Source organism: Rhinolophus sinicus, linkage group LG06 (genome assembly GCF_036562045.2).
Source record: "Rhinolophus sinicus isolate RSC01 linkage group LG06, ASM3656204v1, whole genome shotgun sequence".
Classification (NCBI taxonomy): Eukaryota; Metazoa; Chordata; class Mammalia; order Chiroptera; family Rhinolophidae; genus Rhinolophus; species Rhinolophus sinicus.
In genome coordinates this window covers 162067278-162088430 of record NC_133756.1, presented here as the reverse complement: position 1 = coordinate 162088430, position 21153 = coordinate 162067278, and the positions used below count along the sequence as shown (strand labels likewise).

The following is a 21153-nucleotide window of genomic DNA, read 5'->3' as shown; positions in this document are numbered from 1 at the left end:
TAAATGTTCCTTACAGAGGGTCAGCCATTCCCTGAGCCAGGTGAGCTGGCACCAAGACGGGGCACGGCCCTGGAAGCTGCGGGAGAGAGGCTGCGATAATTTAAGCCGCCGGCACCGATGCCGTCTGTCTGCCTGCCTCTGGAGGCCTCACTCCTGGGGCCAGCAGGTCACCTTCCCTGACCGTCGTCCCTGACACAGGCACACTGCGTGTAGGAGTGTGGAGGTGCCTGCAGGTGCCTTAACGCATTCAATCCACCTGTCACCACCCTGTTCTCAGCCTGCAGCGCCCTACTTAGAGTGCGGAGGTGGTGCTGACTGAATTAGACACCCTGTTTGTTGTAGGCAGATGAGTACCGAGCCAGGCTGTCGGCTTATTCTCACCTTAATAACTGACCTTGACATAGAGACACTTGGTGCCCTTTAGCTAAGCCCTCTGCTACTCCGTGGGTGTCGGTGGGGTGCCCAGGGTGGGGGCACACAAAAGTGGAGCGAGCCCCTTGCTCTGGGACAGGTGGTCGGAATATGTTCGCTTTTCCCCCTCAGTCCTGTGTTAGGATTATTTCTGCTTCTAGGCAGAGGGGTTGGCAACACACAGGTGGAATTAGACGAGAGAAGAAGGGCATATTTGGATTTCTAGTGCACATTGGGCATCACAGTCAAATGATACTGGAAGACAAAATAGACTTCTTTGTTCTGTGCTTGCCAGCAGCGCGCGCCCTGGGACCTTTCTTGCTTTAAAAGAGGAGCCTTTGTTATGTCTGTCATTGAGTGCCTGCAGCACTGCAGGGTACACGAGACGGGCAGCCATGGCAGCACTAAGTAACTAGACAGAAGTCCCGTCTGGGTGGCAGGGCCAGGCCAGCCAAGGTGGCCAGGCAGGGAACCTTTAAGGTGAGGTATGGCAGGGAACCCTGCTGACAACACAGTGTGAGAAGACTGTCTTTAGAGCAGTCGGGCTCCTGGACAGACTGCTGCAGCCGCAGCTGCTCTGTGCTGAGCTGTTGGTGGCCGGGGCGGGGGGGGGGGGGGGGACCCGGGTGCTAGTGGGGCTGGCAGGGCTGGCAGGAGCCCTCCGTGAAGCTACTCTTCCTTGTGTCTCCTAGGAGTATGCCCAGGCGAGGTTTGATGCCTATTTCGACCAGAAGAGGAGGCTCGGGGTGTGACGGGGGGTGACGTCATACGCTTCTTCCCTGGACGGCGTGGGGCGGCCGAGCCTGCGGGGCCCCTCTGCCCCGACCGCTGCAGGAAGGCGGGGTGTCGCTGCCGCACACAGACGTGTATGATACGAGAGACTGTATTAAAATTGAGTAACATTTATTCCATATCTTGTTTACGATTTCACTAGGACTCTGAAATGAGATCGGGCAGCAGAAATCTAGTACAATAGTGCAATATCTCAGATTCCTTTTAACCTAGTGGGCATTTCATATCTGGGGCCTGCAGCTTCCGTCAAGTACGGCGAACAGCAAGAGTAAACAGTGTTACCGCAGGTACTTTTTGGGTTAACGTTAGTTTTTTGCAGGGTTTTGATTGCCCTGCCGGGGAGCACTGCACCAGGCCCTGCGGGTAACACTGCAGACACGCTCGCCCCCGGGGCCCGCTGGTTGTGATGTTGTCTGGCAGCCTGCCTGCGCGGCTCCAGAAGCTGCTCCTTCATCCTTTTGGTCCCCGTGGCTGACACAAGAGGCCGCAGGCCGTGCCTGGCGCTGCGAGCCGCGGTGTGGGACCTGCTGTCCGTAGGGGTGCGCGTGGCTCCCTGGACCTGCTGAGCGTATTGTGATACGGACGAAGCTCTTCCTGACGATGCAGCCTCTGCCGCTCCCTCCTCAGAACTGAACGAGCTGTCAACCCCGGCTCTGGGCAGACAGTGAGCTGCAGCCACAGGGCCCATGGCTGGACGAGGGGCAGCGTGGGGACGTGCTGACACCCCCCAGTCTGCCTTCGCCGAAGGGAGCAGGCTGCTTTGTCCCCACTCTGCCTTTTCTCCTCCAGGACTCTGCTCGACCTGGAGCTGGGGTCCTGTGACAGGGCTGGCAGCTCCAGGGCCCCTCAGGCAGCCAGGTGGGGCGAGGGAAACCCCGGCCTGGGCCCTCTGCCAGCTGTCCCTGCCCTCACTGCTCCCTGATGCCCCCAACGTGGTCGTCCTAGTGGGAAATGCAGCCTGTACGTGGCATGTGGGGGCGTGGATAGAGTATAGCTGTGAAATCTGTGTACATTAAGTGTCCTTTGGAATAAATTCTTTTTTTGACTCTACTCTTACTTGAATGGTACTTGTGCATAGATTTCTGTTACCAGAGATTGTCCTACACAAACGAAAAAATAATAAAACCCCTCCTCAGCTGTCGGCCTTGGTTGTGTCCTGAGTCTCAGGGAGGACGCCTGTCACCTTCCTGTGCCGACACCAGGCCCCGGTGCATGCAGATATGTGGAAGGGTGTGTGTCACGTAGGGTGCCATGTGGGGTCTCTGGTCCCGCTCCCCATATAAGAACGCAGGACATGGTGAGGCCAAAAAGGAACACCCACGGAGCCATAGACAAGTCAGACCACTATAGTCTCGATGGCAGCTGGGTTGGAAGCAGGAGCCACACGATCCACAACCTGCCATCCACCTCTCTCTGCCAACCAACCTCACATGCTAACTGCAATCCGCACTTGCTAGCTCAGCCACCATCATCTTGCTAGTCCCCATTTGCTGCTAGCGTAGCCACAGCAGTTATATTAGTGGCCCATGGCTCACTGGTTACAGCTGACGGCCAACTAGCCACAGCTGATGGCCATTAACTACCCAAGTGAGAGCCTGGAAACTGCACTTCTGGCTCTGTCCCCACAGTGTGGAAGGAACAGGAACATCTGGGAGGCGACAACGGCTAGGCCAGGGCAGGAGGGACACTTTCCACTGTCCACCATTGTAGACATTTAAATAGGTTCAACCAGGTGAGTGTGTTTTGATATCCAAACAGTAAATGGTCCTGCGCTCCTGCATGAGACCTCGTTTAGACTAAAGCTCCCACCTCCCTGTGCCCACTAGGTGTGCAGTCATCGGGCCCTGCCAGCCTCACCCACCTCGCCCTCCACTACAGCCTTCCTCTTCCTCAAGGCGCCTGTCTGGCGTGTGGATTCCTCGACAGGCTTTTGGGTCGGGTCTTCATATCCTTTCACGGTTGGCTCAGAAAGTCACGCCACCCACGCGGTGCTGTCCCTTAGACAACCCCACATGCTCCCTGGCCCATCACTTATTCTCTAGATGCGGCTTTGGAGTTCTGATTTGTGCCCTCAGTTATGTCCTGCATTAGACCATGAGCTTGGGATCAGGCCTGTCCTCAGGGCAGGTGACGCACCCGTCCCTGTCTCCTGACGTCCATGCCCCAGGAGTGCCCGCTCCAGTGCCTTTGCATGTGCTGGTCCCACGGCACCCAGGCTGCCAGCCATCCATGTGTCAGCCAAGGCACGTCCGACCACCATCTCCCTGGGATCATACCTGCCTCCCCACAAAACTACCCACGTGGCTCAGGGTCCCTCTGTCACCAGCCCCACCCTGCAGGTCTCTACCCAGCTCTGTCCCCAGGAAGGTGTTCAGTCTGGGTCAGGGCTCAGTCCAGATCCCACCTGAGTTGCACATGCAGCTGTTCCCCACCAGACACTGCTGTCGTTCCTCGGAGCCAAGTCTGCCAGGCCCGTGGGATTGCCGTGGCATGTGGAGACCCTCAGCAGGGCAGCCCCGACCCGATGGACAGGCCCCTCCCAGCCACTGGGCAGATGAGATGCAGTGATGGGGCCAGGTCACCCAGCTCACTGCCCAGAGCATCGCTGGCCTCCACGCGGCCCTTGTTCCTGGAGCTGGAAGAACTGCAGCTCCTCAGCTGGAGAGAGGGAGGCCTCTGAGAAGCATCGGCCCTGCCTCCCAGACGGTGGGGGGGACCTGGCCACGAAGAGTTGCAGGATGCCACCCCCCCCAGCTGACACAGGACTGCCCATCCAGGAGACAGGAGAGGCTGCAGCCTCTGGTGATGGAGGGACAGGCCTCCCGACCCTCGGTGCTTCCTGGACAGCCTCTGCCCTTCTCTGCAGGATGGTGGCCTCAGGTGTGTGTGACACCACTGCTCCCTTGCGTGCCTGGGGCCAGCGCCAGCACGAGGAAATGGGGATACTGGCCGATTCACACCAGGCCCCACCCTCCACACCCAGAGTGCCCTGAACATTCGCTTACAGCCAGTTTGCACACCCCCAAGGATGAGCAGCTCACTTAGCCCAGCCCAGCCTGGGGAGACACTCATCCCGAGCTAGAATGTGTTGGAAACATCCCTCCTTGGTCCTTCACCCCGAGTCTGGGATTTTTGCAGGAGTGCTCACGGGTCCTCCCTGACTTCTGGAGGCCCCAGCTCCTACACCAGTACCCCCCACCCCCACCCCCCACCACCTCAGCTGCAAAGGAAGGTATGAGACAGGCGCAGGGGCTGGCAGGGCTCCATGAAGCCAGCTCATGGGAAGGACCAGCCCCCAGCCCCTGGCGTTCCAGACAGGCCAAGACGCAGTCCTGGACCTTCCTCCTCTTTATTTCTTTCCTGCCACAGCAAGGTAAGGGTGGGGGCCGTGGGCATGGCCACAGGTGGGCTTTATTCATCTTCCACAGTGAAGGTGAAGGGGTTCAGCTTGTAGCCAGTGCCTGAGTAGAACTTGTTCTGGAACTCCACCCTGGGGTGAGAAGGGAGAACTGGTGAGGGGAGGGCCCTCCACCCCTGCCCCTGCTGCCCGGGCCAGCCGGGGGGGCAGCTCACCAGTGCAGCCTCAGCGCGTGTAAGAAGGCTGAGAGCCCCTCCATCACCAGCAGGATGGCCACGGTGAGGACGGCGAAGGCGGCAAAGACGGGGACCAGCACCACGGCCATCACGCCCATCTCTCGGCCCAGGCGCAGGCCCACACGCATCACCATGGCCCACAGGACCTCCGATAGCTCTGTGGATGAAGCAGGCGCAGTGGAGACCAGGGGCCGGGCTGCCCACCAGCCCCCAGGGGAAGCCTGAAGTCCCTCTTCCTGCGAGACCTACGGGGGCCTCCTCTGATGGCCCCACTTGACAGGATCCTGAGGCCCAGAGAAGTGACCCCCCCAGGCCACCCAGCAAGCAGCTTTGGGGGTGGGGGTGCGGAGCCAGGACTTGCCAGTGGCCGGGTCACTCACGGGCATGGGCCAGGCTCAGGGCCCAGAGGCGCAGGTAGGAGGCGGTGTTGGAGATGCAGCCCAGGCAGAACTCGATGGTGTGGATGGCCTGGTGCATGAACACCTCGGAGAGAACAAACTGGGGGGTGCAGTGGGCAGCAGTGAGGGGCAAGCCGGGCCTGCCCCCACCCCCACTCAGAAGGGCACCACACCCACCTTGGCCTCCTCTTGATCCCCCGAGCACCCTGCCTTCTCCTCATCAGAGCCCCAGCCAGACGTAGGTGCATCGGGCGGGTCCAGAAGCCCGGTCTTCTCCTCATCCTGGGGGGGCGGGGGGAAGGGCGGGGGCATCAGCAGGCCCAGCCCCAGATCCCGCCCACACCTCCCCATACCGTCCATGCACAGGCGCCGGGGAGCCCGCGAGGGAGGGAGTGAGGGAGGCGTATCTCAGCCTGGCAGTGGCCCCCCCTCCCCAGCAGTCCCCTCCCACGTGCCCCCCTCCCGCCTCTACCGGCTGTGGGCCAGCATGCCGTCTCCTTCTCCGGTGCTGCCAGCGCAGAAACAAGGGTGTGCCAAGCAGCAGGATGGGCACCGTGGCCAGGGCCAGCACCACCAGGGTGGCCTGCACCACCTCCTGCAGGGGATGGCGCTTGAGTCAGTGCCCCCTGCGAGCCCCACACCCGGCCGGGGCCACACGACTCACAGGGCCCAGGGAGCCCACCGTCTGTTTTTCCCGCAGCACCCCTTGCTAAGCAGGGACATCACTGCTCCCTAAGGAATCCTCAGAGAGAAGGGCCACAGGCTTCCGGCACCCACTGCGCCCCCCCCACCCCTGGAGCCTCACACTGCCCCTGGACCCCCCTGTGTCAAGGCCTCGGGCCTGCATCCTTGGTTCCCAGATGAGGACCCTGCAGCTCCGAGGTGTCCAGTGGCCACAGGGCCCCAGGAGGGGTGTGAGCCCGCCCCGTGCCCCCGGCCCAGCCCACCTGCCCAGGAAACAGCAGCCGGTTGGTGGGGCTGCTGGAGAAGAGGAACATGTTGATGAAATGGATGAGGATGCTGGGGGCTGAGGCGGCACCGGCCACCGAGACTCGAAGCCACTTGTAAACGACCAGGAAGACCAGGTAGCCAAACAGGCCCAGCAGGAAGACCAGCTCAGGCAGGGTCTCCAGCAGCAGCCGGTGCCGCTGGCCAAAGTGCCTGGGGCAGGAGGAGGGCCGGTGAGCGGACCACCCTGGCCCTGCCAGCCCCCAACCCCCGCCCCGGGAGCCTGCGCCCTCACACATGGTTGAAGACTCCCAGGACCACCCCGAAGGCCATGTGGGTGACCCCCAGGATGACAGACATCTTCATCTTGAAGGAATTGAGGAAGCTCAGGTGATTGACAGCCAGGCTCCAGACCTAGGGTGGCAGGAAAGGTGGGTGTCATGCAGGGGGCCCCCTGTCCACATCACTCTCACCCACCTCTTTGTCCCCTTCGGGGCCTCAGCACAATCTGTCACCTGCCCTCCCATGAAGGGCAGCAGAGGGGACTGGTTAAGAGCACAGACAACCCGGTCCCAACCCCAGCTCTTTCTAACGGGGTGACCTTGGGCACATGGTCCCGTGTCTTAGCTTCCTCATCTATAAAATGGGAGCTCTTCGTGAAGCCGTCAGGAGGATGAAATATAGTCATTGTACATAAAGGGCTCAGAACAGTACCCGGCACAGAGGGGGCTCCATAGCGACCAAGTGCTCCCGTCACCGCAACATGCCTCTCTGCTCTGGGGAGTGGCTGCAAGGGGGGCCCTCATCTATCTGGGGCCCTGTGCCTCCTGCATCAAAACCAGGCTGCCCTCCCGCCTGCCTGCAGCACCCACGGCCAGCGGCCAGGACTCACAGGGTCGATGCCAAAGGGGTAGGGTCCCAGGAAGACACCAGTGACATTGGGGTCCAGTGCAAGCAGCGGGTGCTCGGCCAGGAATGCGTCGCTGTGGGAAGAGCAGGCAGGGTGTTCAGGGAGGCAGGGACCAGGAGCGGTGGGGACCTGGGGGCCAGCGGGGCAGGCAGGCAGGCAGACCTCACCTCCAGCCGGACTGGTTGGCCATGGCCGCCACGCTCCAGCCCGAGGGGAAGATGGCGGTGGCACGGCTGAAGCACTCATTGTAGATGAAGCCAGTGTAGATGGAGAACAGGCCCATGAGCAGAAGCAGGTAGCGGCCGCCGAAGAAGGTGCGCCAGATCTGGGGGTGGGGGCTGTGAGGGACTGGCTGGGCCCACCTACCCCACCTGCCCGGCCACCACATGCCCTCACCTCGTTCTGCGCCATCTTCACACCCGGCCGGTCCTCAGCGAGCACCATGGCCAGGGCGAAGAGGAACATGAGCAGCCCGTGGCCCACGTCGCCAAACATCACGGCGAAGAGGAAGGGGAAGGTGATGATGGTGTAGGGCGCTGCGGGAGAGAGGTCCCATGGTCAGCCAGGACCCCACGGAGAAAGGCACATCTCTGTACAAGCTGCCACGGAGGCCCCGAGCCCAGACTCTGGGATGGCACCCAATTCACACTTCTTAAAAAACACAGTGTGGCCAGACAGAACACGTCTGCAGGCTCGTGTTGGCCCACGGCCTGCTGGCTGGCTGCCAAAGCCTGACGATCACCTTCCCAGTGCTGCTCTGAGTCTGCACCGTGATCCCCATTCTACAGGTGAGAAAACTGAGGCTCCGAGAAGCCAAGCAACTTCTCAAGGTAGGCAAGTTGGACCTCAAACCCGGACCATTCCTACTGCAGAGCCGCTGCCCCTCGTGCAACCCTGTGCCAGCCCTGTTGTGAGCGTCACAAGGCAGGGGGCGGGTTGCTGGGATAAACACAAAGCACTGGGCCCCGACAGCAGTGGAGTGACAGGGAGTGCACCTCGACTTCAGAGGGCAGGACAGGTCCAGTGTGGATACCGCCTTCCCAGACTTCCACCAAGGTGGGGCTGTGGGGTGCCAGGGCTCTCACCGGGGTTGACCTCCTGGTAGCGGCCCACGCCATAGGCATCCACGATGCCCTGGAAGCTGGCCGTGAAGCGGGTGGTGCGGATGAGCGTGGGGGGCATGTCCCGGCAGGGGATGCGGTGAACCACAGCACTCACACCTTCCTCACTCTGGGGCGCCCAGCAGGCAGGCCGGCAGACAGACAGACAGACAGGCAGGCAGATGAGACTGATGGCGGGACCCTCAGGGATCCTTGGATTCCCCCAGCCAGGCCCAGGTGGAGACGTGGAGCACAGCGGTGGCTCACTGGACAGGCGCTTGGGACCTGGGGCAGCCCCTCCCCTCTCTGTGAAGTAGGACCACCAGTCCCACCTGCCCCCATTCAGGGGGATTTAGGGAGAGCCAGAGGTCAGCGGGACCACAGTTGCTTGGGAAATAGAAGCATGCTACTGCTCATCCAGGTGGCCCAGGAGGGAGCCCCATTGGCAATTTTGAGCACCCACTAGGCACAGGCAGCCTGTGGTGTATTCACACTACAGCGATCCCTGGTTGCAGGGTCATTGCACCCATTTTACAGAGGAGGAGCCTGAGGTGCCCTCCAGTCAGCCCAAGGTCACAGGACCAGTGGCTGCAGAGCCTGGATTTGAACCCCGTTTCTCACTCAACGCCCAGTATAGCCACCAGGGTGTGACAGTCCACCCCAGAAGCTCTGGGAAGTCAGGGGGTGGGCTTGCTGGACCAGAGCCATCAGGGTGGACTCCCCGGGGGAAGGGAAGCCCTAGCAAAGCAATGGGAAATTTGTTATGAGGCAGAAACAGGCCGTGGCCTGGCAGCAGGGGGTACGGGGACCCCCACCAGGCTCACCGAGCTTTCCTGCAGCGCCTGCTGCAAGGTGGGCAGGTCGCGCGTGGCACACCAGGCCTCGGCAATGAGGCACTTGTGTGTGGCGCTCACGCTGCACTGGTTGAGGACCAGGTATACAGCCTTCATCTTGCGCATCTGCACCTGCCAGGGAGGCAGCAGCCGCTGCACCCGGCTCAGCACCTGGCTCAGGAAGCGCTCCGTCTCCCCCAGGACCTGAGGCCAGAGCAGGGTGGGGTTAGGAGGCACAGGGTTGGGGGCAGGGCAGGGGGAGGGTTGGCAGGTCGTGGGCACCCACCTCCTGCAGCTCAAGGCTCTGCTGCTGCAGCTGCTGCAGGACCCCACGGCGGGCATCATCCTGCTCGGGGAATGGGAAGACGTGGCAGTGGAAGCTGGCAGGGGAGGAGGCGACATGAGGTGAGCCACGGGTTCCAGATGAGTCTGGAAGGAGCTCACGGGGCAGCGCAGGGGACAGGGCGGGCTCAGTGGAGGGGACATGCAGGGGCCCGGGCACAAGGGCAGCAGGTAGCCAGCCTCCCAGGGGGCTCACCAGTCAGTGATTTTGCGAATCTTCTGACCGATCTGCTCGCCCCAGTAAGAGATGAGGAAAGTCATCCACGTCGCAGGCTCGCCCTGACGGAGTGAGGCCCGGTTTACCTTGGCGTCCTGGCTCCCACCAGCATGCACCCCAGCCTGGGTCCCCCCAGCCCAATCACTGCTCACTGTCACAGGGTCCTCCAGTGGCTGCTCCGCCTCCCTGAAGCTGGCGATTAGGAAGCCGCGACATGCCCTCCAGAGCAGGCGCTCCAGGGCGGCAGCCTTGTGGGGTTCCACAGCACCTGCCACGAAGCTGCGGGGCCAGGCAGGGCTGGGGGGGGCTGGTCCTACCTCCTCCAACCTCGCCCCGCCAGACCACTCCACAGCCCCGCCCTGCCCAGGGTGGTCAACCAGGCACACTGGCCCTGTCCCCAGGAACAAGGCAGGAGCCCACCATGCAGGGCCAGAGAGGGGAAACCCCCGTGAGCAAGGAAAATTCCAGGCCTGGGAGCACTGGACAAGGAGTCCGAGCCAGGCCTGGCGCCGGTGCTCAGGGCCCCTGTGGCTGATGAGAAAGAGCATGAAGCTGCCCCTCACTTACTTGACCCTGAGGTCCTGGTGAGGGTCCCCCAGGGACTGGAGTAGGGGGCTACTTTCCGAGGGCCCATCTGTGTAGGTGGCTGCCACCTAGGAGTCGAGAGGCACCGTGAACCCCAGCCCAAATGGGGCCCGGTACCCACCCCTTCCCTGTGCGCCCTGCCCAGGCTGGTGCTAACCGGGGGGCCGTGGCCCTGGCTTAGCACAGCCGCGTGGAGCTGCAGCTCATGCAACTGGGCCCGCAGGGCCTGCTGGTTGCCCCTCACGTCCCGGAGCTCCTGTGCCAGGCGATCCGTCTCCTCCTGAATGCGCAGCAGGTTGCGGGGTGGGGGCGCTGGCAGCACCCCCTCCGGCAGGGGCAGTACCAGCCCAGCCCGCCGAACCTCCTCCTGCAGGAAGGCTGGGTGCAGAGGGATGGGTGTCAGTGGAGGCCACTCAGGGGCCACCACCAGCTAATGGGCACTGTTAGCCAAGGGCTGGCCACTGTCTAGGGGACCCCAAATGCCACCTCAAACTCCAGTGGCCCCTAGCTAACTGATTCACTAAGTCCCAGATCCTCAGATAAACTCCAGGCAAAACCTCCATCCCCACAGATCTGCCCTCTCTGCCTTCATTCCCTTGGCCCCTGCGCAGCTCAGAGCCCGGGGCCCACAGAGCTCATCCCAGCAGGCCAGCCCCCGCATGGCAGGCCATGGAACGAGAGCTTACATGGAGGCCCACACGGTGCCTGCCTGATCACTTTATTGATAAGCTATCAAACCATTACACAGGTGTGCTTGATTCTCCCACCTTGCAGGCTCCTCCAGGTGCCAAGGCAGGGGTCCCCCATGCCCGTTTAAGAAGGAGCTGCTTCTTGGGGGCACCTGACCCTAAATCCTGGCCTCTGCCCACTCCGGTCCATTTACAGAAGAGGAAGCTCTGTTCATGCCTCTCTCTTGCTAAGAAACCATGGTAGCAAATTTCCAGACCCTCGCCCCGTATTCAAGGCCTCTTCCAAGCCAGCTCTGGCCTCGGTTCTCTGCTCAGCTCACCCAAGGCTGCCCTGTTCCCAAGAACACTGCACAGATCCCAGCTGCCCTGCTCTGGCTCTGCAGGCCCTAGCCTGGACCTCCTTTCTCTGCCTTCTACCTGGGTGACCAGGATGCTCCCTTTCAGACCAAGCTCGACCAGCGCCTCCTCCAGGGAGCCTGCCTGGGATGTAGCCCTGGAACCAACTCACTGAAGGTCTTCTCCAGCTCCTCACAGCGCCGAACATCCAACACAAAGCGTCTCTGGAAGGCGCTTACCGAGGCGTTGAGCTGTGATTGCCATGTGGAGGGGTCAGTTTCTGGGGACGGAGTCAGGGAGGTCCCCACCCCCGGGCCCAGGCCAGGCTCTCCTCAGGCTGTAGCTGCATCCCCAAAAAGGTGCTAAGCACACCGTGAACGTCCAGATGCCCAGCTGGAGACAGACCAGACCCCACAGCCACTGAGGAGGGCATCCAGCTCGGCCACCAAAGGACAAGGTCCCCTCCCACACGCGTCCCAGCCCCTCTCACATCTCTGAATTCCACGAGACCCAGCTCGCCCAGCTGGCTCACACAGGGGTAGGCAGCAGCCGTGGGCAAGAAGAGCTGAACCAGTGCCACCTCCTCACTCCGGAACATGGAGCCCATGGTCCTGTGGGGCGGGCAGGAGGTGGGGGCTCAGTCAGGGGCAAGCCACAATTGCTGACAGGCTAGGAATTCAGTACCCGTCAGCTCACATGATCCTGGAAGGTGCTGCTTCCACCCCCATCTGACAGACGGAGAAACAGGCCCAGGAAGCTGGAAGATGTGCTGAGATAACACGGGAAACAAGGAACCTGGCATAGCCGATGCCACAATCTGACTCAAAGCCCGAGGTCAAGCTCTTCCTGGCTGACTCTGGCCCTGCTCCTCACCCGTGATGGCTCCTGGTGACACTGGCCCTCCTCTGTGACCTGCCACTGCCCTGCATCCTACTCATCCTTGGGACCCCAGGCCAAGGGTCACTCTAGCAGCGGGCCTCCTGGCCATGAGCCCTGTCTTTCTACCCCAGGGAGTGTCTTTGACAAGACACCCAGGCTGAGGTTGGGCCTGTCCCCACAGGCAGCTGGAGCCCTGCTCCCTCCCTGCGGGGTCTGTGTGCGCTGAGGGGCTGAGGGTGGTGGGGATCTCCACTGTGTCCCCAGGGGCCCAGTGAGGGCACAGAGGCCTGCTGGGAACACTGATGAACGGGGGATCTTCTCCTGAGGCCTGGGCTGCCTGACGGCGGCTGTTGTGGATAGGGGTGGGAGCAGACTTCCAGATGTCGAAATTATTGAAAGTGAAACTGTGGAAACTGCAAAATGGGCCGGAAGGGCCTGGCGGGGCCTTGCTCAAACACCGGCAGGGGGAGGGCCAGGGTGGCCTCCAATGGGACCTGCGGATGCCCAGCCCACAAGCCAGGGCTCTGTGACCGCTGCTCTCAGGGCCGGGGCCAGCTACTTCCTGTCTGTGGGACTCAGTTTCTTTAGCTCTCAAACTGGAGGGAAGAGGAGACAGGCATGGGTTAGGGTCCCACTGAGAGGGTGAAGGTTTGGCGCCAGAGTGCCCCACCCACTGTCTGGGCTGACTGGGGCCTGTGCGGCTGGTCACTTCCTCCCCGGGGGCCTGGTTTACTTAAGTCAAAAAAGGGAATGCAGCCCTGTCCCCAGCCCCGGAGAGGAGAGAATGCCTGCCGAAGGAAACAGCCCGAGGCTGCAGAAGGGCTGGGCCCTGGACTAGGAAAGGTTGGTAGGAGGCGCTGGCTTCCATTCCCAGAGGCTCAGGGACCAGGGCTTGGAGCTCTGCCCAAGCTGTGATTGGCTGTGTGACCCTGGGGGAGTCTCTTGCCCTCTCAGGGCCTCCACTTCCTCTTTGGGTAAATGGGACTTAACCACCCCCAGCAGAGACAGGACCCAGGTAGGGAGGTGACAAAAACAACTAGAGCCCCCATGTGATCCCTTCACCCATGCTCCCTCATTTAGGAGGGTCAGCCATGCTGGAGGGAGAGGGCACTGTAGCCCTGCTTTATAGGTGGGTTAACTGAGACTTGGAGAGGCAAGGTCCAAGATCAGAGTCTGCAAGCAGCCAGGTCAGACGGGAGCCAGGCCTGGGGCTACTGGTTTGGAAGTCCCAGTGCCCAATAGGTGCTCAGGGGAGGGCCCAATATGTGTTCTCTGCCCTGGACACCCCAAAAGGTTGGGCTGGCCAAATGGGGGGTTGTAGGAAGCCAGGTCTGGGGACCCGACCCAGAGAGTGAAGCAGCTGTGGCAAATGCAGCCTGGTGGCCTTGACTTACAGGGCTCTCGGGCCTGGGCACTTCCCTGTGGTGGGCACGAGTGTGTAGGGACCTGGCCAGACCCCTCCCCTGGCGCACACCCTACCATTCATCCTCCCTGGCCCCTTCCTGAACCAGAGGTCACCCCAGTCCCATTTAAGGAGCAAATGAAGGTGCCCCAGTCCTGTGGCCTTCAGAGTCCAGCCCACTTCTCGCTCTGTGCCCCTCTGCTTCTCATCCTTCGGGAGGCTGGAGGCTAAGGCCGGCTCCTCAAACAACCCACAGGTCTCTCCTCTGTGCCCCTGGCTCGCGATGACCTGGGCTGAGGAGAGGGTCTGCCACCTCCTCCATTCCGGACTGGTAGGCTCTGGAGTCAGAAAGACCCCACTTGCCTCTAGCTCTGCCTCTTCCTACTTGGGTGGGCCGCAGTTTCCTCATCTGTAGAATGGGTCCCTCCTTCGGGGGAAGGCGCCACAGAGAGAAGCTCTGAGCACACCAGGCCTGGCAGAGTTGGCCTCAGTAGTTGCCAGTGGCTGTTCACACCCCATCCTTCTTTTCCTCCTCCTCCTCCTCCTAGTCTCTGTGGCCCCCAGCAAGGCCTGACACCCGGTGGAGGCACTCACCCCCAGGTCGGCCGCACGAGGCGCGGCTCAGCTCTGTGCTCCGGGCTCTGAGATTCCTGCCGCGGTGCTCACGCAACTCACTTTCCCTGCCGGGCGGGGCCGAGAGGCGGGGCGGGGTCAGTGAAGCCCCGCCCCGCCCCGAGTCCCTGGAACCGCCGGGAGGGAGACCGCGCCGAAACTGGGGCTTCGCGCCGGCTGCGCTTCCTCGCGGAGCTTGGGAGACCATTCGGGCGTCGGGGTGAGGAGGCCTGGGGAGCAGAAGCACTGACCAACGCAAACTGCGCACGTCTACACGGCGGGGCTGGGAGGAGGCGCCCCAGCTCGAGGGCTAGTGAATGGGACCCCCACCACCTAGAGGGCTGGCTCCCTGGGCCTATGGCTGATGGGACCCAGGCCTGGGTCCAAGACCCGCATGGGGTCCAAGACCAGCACTGTCTCCCACCTTTGGGACCCACAGCCCCTTAACAGCAACCGCAGTTACACTGGGTTCTCTGCCTTCCTGCCTCTGACCACCCAGGGTAGAGGCCTGGCTGGGCTCCAGGCCATGCTCTGTGCCCTTGGGTGGATGGCTGCCCCTCTCTGGGCCTCTTTCCTTAGTGACAGCGGGACACTGAGGGCCAGGTAATGGTTGCATTGTTCCACTCAGCTCCCGCCCAACACCCCCCCCACCACACACACACACACACACACACACACACACACACACACACGCAGCAGGTGCTGAGCAATGAATGCTGCTTACGTTGCTCCACCTGTCGCTGGGGTGTCCTAGTGACCTTGCTTCAATTTAGTCGTGTCCCAGCACCCCTGAATTGGGGCTCTCAGCTGTCCAGCTGCCTGCACTCTAGACAGGCCAGGACCATACCCACTGGAGACTAGAGTACCCACCAGCTCTGGTGATTCTTGAACCCCACACTGCAAGGGGTGAGCAAATGGAGCCCCCGAGCTGGGACTGTACACGGAGTCGCAGCCAAGGTCAGCATCCAAGAAAAGGGGGGACGTGTTCTGGAACGTCATGGGGCTGTTTTCAGAGGGGACCCTTGACACACCAAACACCAGCGGAGAGGCGTGGGGTTCTCAGGTCAATACCACCAGGGACAGGGGAAACTGGTCTCTGCCGTTTTACAAAAGGGCGTTAAGAGCTGCACTCCTGATGCAGATACCTTATGGGTCAGTAAGGGACTCACACCAGGAGCTGGATATAGTCTGACCCGTTTAATTAAAAGTATTCTAGTTATCTGTGCACCAATATAGTCTCCATGCCAATCACCTAATGCTGATTCGGAAAAGCAAAGAGGTGATTTGGGACTTTTCTCTCTTGTAACTGTTTTTGCAGTGCTCCCGCCTCCCACAGCCACTAAGACTAGCAGTGGGCTGGACTCGTGGCCACTTCCTGGGCTTCCTTTCAGGGTTCCTTTCAGGTCCTGCACTTAGTTCTCACTTCGGTGCCCTGCTCCTCGGGCTGTGGGGCCTCAAAGCCTTAGCCAGTGGTGGGGCCCAGACTGGCCCAGGTGTCAGCAGTGATCTGAGAAAAAGGCGCCCTGGGAATGAGCTGGGGAAAAGGCTGCATTTCTTTGCTGCAGGCCGTCTCAGAGCCTTGACTGTGCTAACATGCAGTCTGTCCCAGAGTGGACAGGACACTGGTGGAATTTCTCACACTTAATGGTCCACAGCACACCCTCCCCCTTCTTTCCAAGAAGCATCTTGCGAGATTAGTTGTTTAGTAAGAAATACTTTTGGAAATGATGGCAGGGGGACTGAGAGCTCTCAGGCAAGAGTTAGCTTTTTCATTGGATATAGGCTGTGTAATCCTGAGCAAGTCACTTCACATCTCTGAGCCAGTTTCCCCACTGCTGAGAACGTACTGAAATCCTTTCACAGTGCTTGGCACCAAGTACAAGGCACAGTGCTTGGCACCAAGTACATTTTTGGCTATTCCAATGGCACTGGGCTTGTGTGTTGCTCCAGAGGGAACCACACCACTGCTGGGACTGCAAAATAGGAAGTCCTGAGCAGTAGCCAAGTCAGTAGCCTGGTCTGGGAACTTGGGGAGGAAAGGGGATGTGGCTAGATATAAGGCAAGGCCAGCTCAGGGGCAGCAGGGCCTGTGTCACCACCTCGTGACTGTCACCCCCCCCCCCCAGCAGGATTCCCCCTGCCCTTCAACAAGCATGATCTAGCCTTTCTGAGTTTCTGCCACCTGACATACTTCTGCCTGGCCTAGGGAACTCTATGTCCTTAGTTCTGGGTGGCCCTCAGGGGAGGGCAGGCACAGACCCCAGCCGTGGACACCCAGGATTATGGGTGTCCTGCTGAGCCCTGGGGAATATGCCTGGCCAACAGGGCTGCTATGAGCTAGGATCTAGTCTTGGGCAGGGCCTGCTGGGACCCAGAGTGCCACAGGAAGGCTGGGCCAGCTCAGCTGGGCCCACTGAGGGACGTGGTCCAGTGGAGGAATCCACAGGCGAAGGTCAGGTTGGGCCAGCCCAGCCTGGACAGCCGGATTCATGACAGAGGCAGTGGGAGGGGTCAGAGCTTCTTTATTGGGCACCAGGGGCTACGGCCCAAGCAGGCAGGGGCGTCACCGATAGAGATAGTCAGCCTGGATGTTGGCGGCGATCTCAGCCTCCCACTTGTCTCCATTGTTCAGCAGCTTCTCCTTGTTGTACAGCAGCTCCTCGTGCGTCTCCGTGGAAAACTCAAAGTTGGGGCCCTGCAGGTAGGGGTGCAGGCACAGCCATGTCAGGCCCGTCCAAGGAGCCTCTGCCCCGGCCTCCTCCACCCCGGGGCCTGCTCACCTCGACGATGGCGTCCACGGGGCAGGCCTCCTGGCAGAAGCCGCAGTAGATGCACTTGGTCATGTCAATGTCATAGCGGGTGGTCCGGCGGCTGCCGTCAGCCCGAGGCTCAGCCTCGATGGTGATGGCCTGGAGAGTGGCACAGGGTACTGCTGCCAGCCACCATGCTGGGCTCCGGGGACAGGGTCCGGTCCTCACTGCTCATTCCCGCCCCCGGGGCTGCACACACCCACCCCCCTCTGGGGGGGCTCATCCCCCCGGGGCCTGCAGAGCGGACCCTCTGTCACCTACTTTCAGCCCAGATACACCTTTCTTGACTCCTCCCCCAACAGGCCACCTGTCACGTCTCTCATGTCAACCTCTTCTTAGCACCTGCCCTAGATGACATTTTTCTTGTTCGTTTGCTAACTGGAGAACATGAGTCCCACGAGAGGAAGGTTGTCACCTGCTTCATTTGCTGCAGTAGCTGAAGCCCTGCGGGATGCCAGGCTGTAGTAGGTCCTGTTACTGTAGGTTAATGTTGAATAACTCTCCCACTTACTCTAGTTTTCCAATTGATGGATGAGAAAATGGAGGCTCAGAGAGGTTGAGGGGCTTTCCAAAGCCACACAGCAAGCGGGGGCAGAGCCCAGACTCGTGGGCTAGTCCTTACCTCTCAGTTCCTCGGTACAGCCTTGTACTACCTGGCAGAAGTGGTGGCTGGGAGGACCACAACTGGTAGCACCACAGCTGGGAGGACCTTCAAAGGGTTGTGGCAAAGGCCCTCACACATCCCCAGGAGTGTAATGCCCACCACTCACAGAGGGACCTTTGGCTGGTAGCCTCCTCTCTTTGTGTCTCTGTTTCCTAATCTATAAAAATGGGGATAATAACCTCTACCTCCCGGAGTCGTTGTAAAGATAAATCATGACCTTGGCAAAGTGCTTGGACGGCACTTGCTAACTGGAAACAGTCACTGTTACTATTGTTTTGGGGCTCTTCTGTGTGTTCCAGGTTGCTGGATGGACTGAAAACATCAAGGCCACAGCTGGTGGCCCAGAAGAGCTGGGAGCAGTCCAGGAGACAAGCTGGGACTGACAGGAGCTGTCCTGAGTCACAGAGACGTGGCCTTGAAGCGGCCACTGAGATGGGGTCACTGTGTGGACAGTGTGCCTGCTGGGGCGCCTGCTGGGCACGCCATGGGTCTGCCGCTATGTTTCCATACTACAGGCCCTGACTTCAGGCGATCCACGAGGGACCCTCCAACAGAACCAAACACCCGGACTCAAAGGGACAGCCACTGGGGCCGCGAGGGCCTCAGCTATGGTGTGTGCATCTTTGGCTGTGGCCCTGCAACAGGCACACAGACAGGGCTCCTGAACTGCTACTGTGTCCAGGGAAAAGTAGAGACCCTCAAGAGGCCTGGGGTTCACGTCCCTGACCAGACCCCCAAGGGCAGGCCCCACTCATGTCACATGGTCTGTTCAGGGCTGGAAGCTTTACGCTTCTGACTCACTGACCCACTGACTCTAAGTCGGCCCAGCAACAAGGCCTCATGGTTCCCATTGGCGGGGAGAGGGGGGAAGTGGCTCAGAGAGCAAAAGGGAGTTTCCTGGAGACACACACAAGGTAAGGAGGCCAGAGTTCGGGCCCAGGGCTGCCCTGCTTCCCTCTCTGCAGCAGGCTGTGGCCTCCCTCTGTCAGTGGCAGGGGCCGGGTAGTGGTCAGTCAGGGTCAGGGACTCACCTGGGCGGGGCAGACGGCCTCGCAAAGCTTGCAGGCGATGCAGCGCTCCTCCCCAGACGGGTAACGGCGCAGTGCATGCTCTCCGCGGAAGCGTGGGCTCAGCGGGCCCTTCTCAAACGGGTAGTTGATGGTGGCTGGCTCCCGGAACAGGTAGCTCAGAGTCATGCCCAGCCCTGTGAGGAGCGCAGGCGTGGTAGGTGGGCCCCCTCCTCTCTAAACATCGGGACCCACCCCCAGCCCACCTGGCCCTGCCCCCAGCTCCTACCTCGAGCGAGCTCGGTCCACAGCAGGGTCTGAGCTGCCCGGTCGGTCACTGACTTCATGTCCATTGAGGGCTCTCGCATGTTCACGTACTCTGACAAGGAGGCAGGCAGAGAGGCCATGGTAGGGGCTTCTCATTGCCTCTCCTCGTCCCCCCAGGGAATCCAGTTCAGGGAGATGAGGCCTGGCCTTCCTGCCAGGGGCAACAGCTGGGACCCAAAAGGGCTTGTTCATTCACCAAACCTTCCCCACCTTGGCTTCTGGCCCTGGCAGCCCTTGCCCAGGAGTAAAGGAGGGTGAGAAAGCTTGGGTCCTGGTGAAGCAGTATAGGCACCCAGGGCTGACACCTGCAATCTCCCTCCCGGTCCCACGCAGGGGAGCTCTGAGATCAAGCTGTGTGGCCACAGAGAGGGCCCCCCCGCCCCCTGCAATGACAGACTCTGTTCCAGAAAATCATATTCAAAGTTGATCATCCTCCTCATTTTACAGGGATGCGGAGCCCCTGGCAGAGCCAGGCCTTCTCCTCTGCCCCTGGCAGGGCCATGAGCAGAACAGCCAGAGGCTCCAAGTGCCTTGGGACTCACTGTAGGTGGCTGCCACTGCGCTGCTGTGCAGGCTCCGCCCACTGAGATGCCCTGCAAGGAGAGGGATGATGCTGAGCAGCTGAGACCTCAGGCGGGGACACTGGGCTCCCCCAGGCCCAGAAAAGGCTCCCTTGGTCCTACCTGTGTGTGCAACCTGTGCCAGGGCCCGGAGCAGCGTGGGTAGAGTCAGGCAGCGCATCTGTGGGCATGAAAAGCAAGAGGTGTGCTGGGTCCCAGGATGGCCCTCCAGGAATTCGCAGTGCAGGAGCCCTGACCCTTGACCTCAGGGCCACTGTATCACCTTGTCCCCTACCTAACTCCATTCCTGTCAGAGGCACAGATGGCCTTCCTGTTCCCAGGAGGGCACCTGCCACCCTCCAACCTGACACTGCTCAGCTACGCAAGACTTAGGAGTACCTGTGGCTCCCAAGTTCTAGCTCATATAAGAAATCTTTAAAATCCATCCCTCCTGCCACCCATCTCTCCCCTCCAGTTCATCCTTACAAATCTGACCCAAACAACACTGCCAGCGGCCACCCGCATTTGAGAGTTCACTGTCACAGGGGCGACATGCACCGTTCTTTTGTCCTTACGAGGACCCCATGAGAGAGACACAGACGAGAAGCTGCAGCTCAATTATGTTAAGTGACTTGCCCAAAGTCATACACTAAGGAGTTGGGACCGAGAACTGAACCCAGGCCAGACCCCTCCCTCTACACCCCCAGTGCTCCCCTGCTGGAAATCCTTCCGAGGCTTAAATAACCCTCACGATCAAATTCCTTTCCCTGGCATCAAAGTCCTCCGGAACTGTCTCCCAGACTGCCAAGTGACCTTGGGTAGGTGAGGTCCCCTGGCCTGTTTTCTCAAGTGAAATGGGGGTGAGGGCTCAGGAGCACGAAAGTTCGTACATGCCTAGGGTTTAGCCCAGAGCCCCGCACTTAGCCGGAACTCAAGAGTGCCCCTCCCGTGATCTGTGACCTCTAACGGGCCCATTTCTTTTGACCACTGACTTCAGTGCCAGGCGCCTAACCCAACATCGTCCTCGACCTGCAGCATGACCTCTGACCCCAAGGCCGCAGTGGCACATGCGCCATGAGGAGGCCGGCTTCCCGGCCCGCCCGCTACACGCTCAAGGACACAGGAACTGCGCTCCTGAGCAGGCCGAGATGAGGCCCGGGCGCAGAGCCGGCAGGGCCAACGGGGACACCACACTCGTCCCCAATGCCGCGCTACCCTGTTCCGGCCTTAGCAGGCGCGCCCCGAACACCCACCTTGAAGCGTTGCCACTCCTTCCCGGTACCGAGAGGCCTGTCCGCCGAGAGGCGGAGCCTACACGCTGGGACGCTGCCATTGGGCCGCCTGGCTTCGCCTTCTCCGCGCTGACCCTTCATGGTGTGGTCTGATTGGCCAGTGGTGCTGTGGAAAGAGGCGGATTCCAGAAACGTCTTTCTTCCGATTGGCTAGGGAAGAACAGGTGCTTGAAGTACCATAGGACGTCGCCATGTTGGATTGGAGAAGCCAATAAGAGAGGACTCCCGAGCCACTGGAGGCGGGACATCCGGGACGTGGTTGAGGTAGCGGTTCCGGTTCTGACCCGTCACCCTGGGCTGCCCCCCACGCTTGGCTTCCGCGGGGCGTATGTGATAAAGGTGTTGAGAATCGTGGCCGGCCGTAATTCTGCACGGGATCCGTGCCTGTTCTGTGCTAAAACTGCCCCCAGGCGGCTTCATTTAATCTTTACAGCAGCCCTGGGTG

The 21153-nt window shown here is 60.8% G+C and overlaps 3 protein-coding genes across 8 annotated transcripts in view; 1 reads left to right on the top strand and 2 right to left on the bottom strand.

Moving 5' to 3' along the window:
* Positions 1–2253, top strand: part of CHKA (choline kinase alpha) — a 42935-nt gene extending 40682 nt beyond the window's left edge. For all 3 annotated transcript variants that reach the window (XM_074336831.1, XM_074336832.1, XM_019717496.2), the window contains one exon: positions 1104–2253. In XM_074336831.1, the coding sequence (XP_074192932.1) occupies positions 1104–1163 (60 nt within the window). In that variant the 3' untranslated portion in view covers positions 1164–2253. The remainder of the gene's footprint in view (positions 1–1103) is intronic.
* Positions 2254–4536: 2283 nt separating this feature from the next.
* TCIRG1 (T cell immune regulator 1, ATPase H+ transporting V0 subunit a3) lies at positions 4537–14138 on the bottom strand. Its single transcript, XM_019717504.2, has 20 exons — positions 14031–14138; positions 11646–11766; positions 11328–11406; positions 10288–10508; positions 10113–10198; positions 9698–9824; positions 9525–9607; positions 9273–9366; positions 8978–9190; positions 8139–8283; positions 7450–7589; positions 7221–7378; positions 7036–7126; positions 6439–6557; positions 6143–6356; positions 5668–5790; positions 5373–5477; positions 5178–5295; positions 4777–4954; positions 4537–4693 (listed from the first exon to the last, which is right to left on the bottom strand). The coding sequence occupies exons 2-20, from the start codon at positions 11760–11762 to the stop codon at positions 4615–4617; spliced, it is 2490 nt and encodes an 829-aa protein (XP_019573063.2). The 5' UTR covers positions 11763–11766; positions 14031–14138; the 3' UTR covers positions 4537–4614.
* Positions 14139–16553: 2415 nt separating this feature from the next.
* On the bottom strand, positions 16554–20796 carry NDUFS8 (NADH:ubiquinone oxidoreductase core subunit S8). 4 transcript variants are annotated; one of them, XM_019717502.2, is made up of 7 exons: positions 20670–20796; positions 19540–19597; positions 19399–19449; positions 18819–18908; positions 18554–18726; positions 16829–16957; positions 16554–16743 (listed from the first exon to the last, which is right to left on the bottom strand). In XM_019717502.2, exons 1-7 carry the CDS (start codon positions 20787–20789, stop codon positions 16612–16614), a joined length of 753 nt encoding a protein of 250 aa, XP_019573061.2. In that variant the 5' UTR covers positions 20790–20796; the 3' UTR covers positions 16554–16611. The 4 variants fall into 4 exon arrangements, with proteins under 4 accessions (XP_019573061.2, XP_019573062.1, XP_074192920.1 ...); XM_019717503.2 differs by having other exon boundaries at positions 20409–20672; XM_074336819.1 differs by having other exon boundaries at positions 20434–20672.
* Positions 20797–21153: the final 357 nt, after the last annotated feature.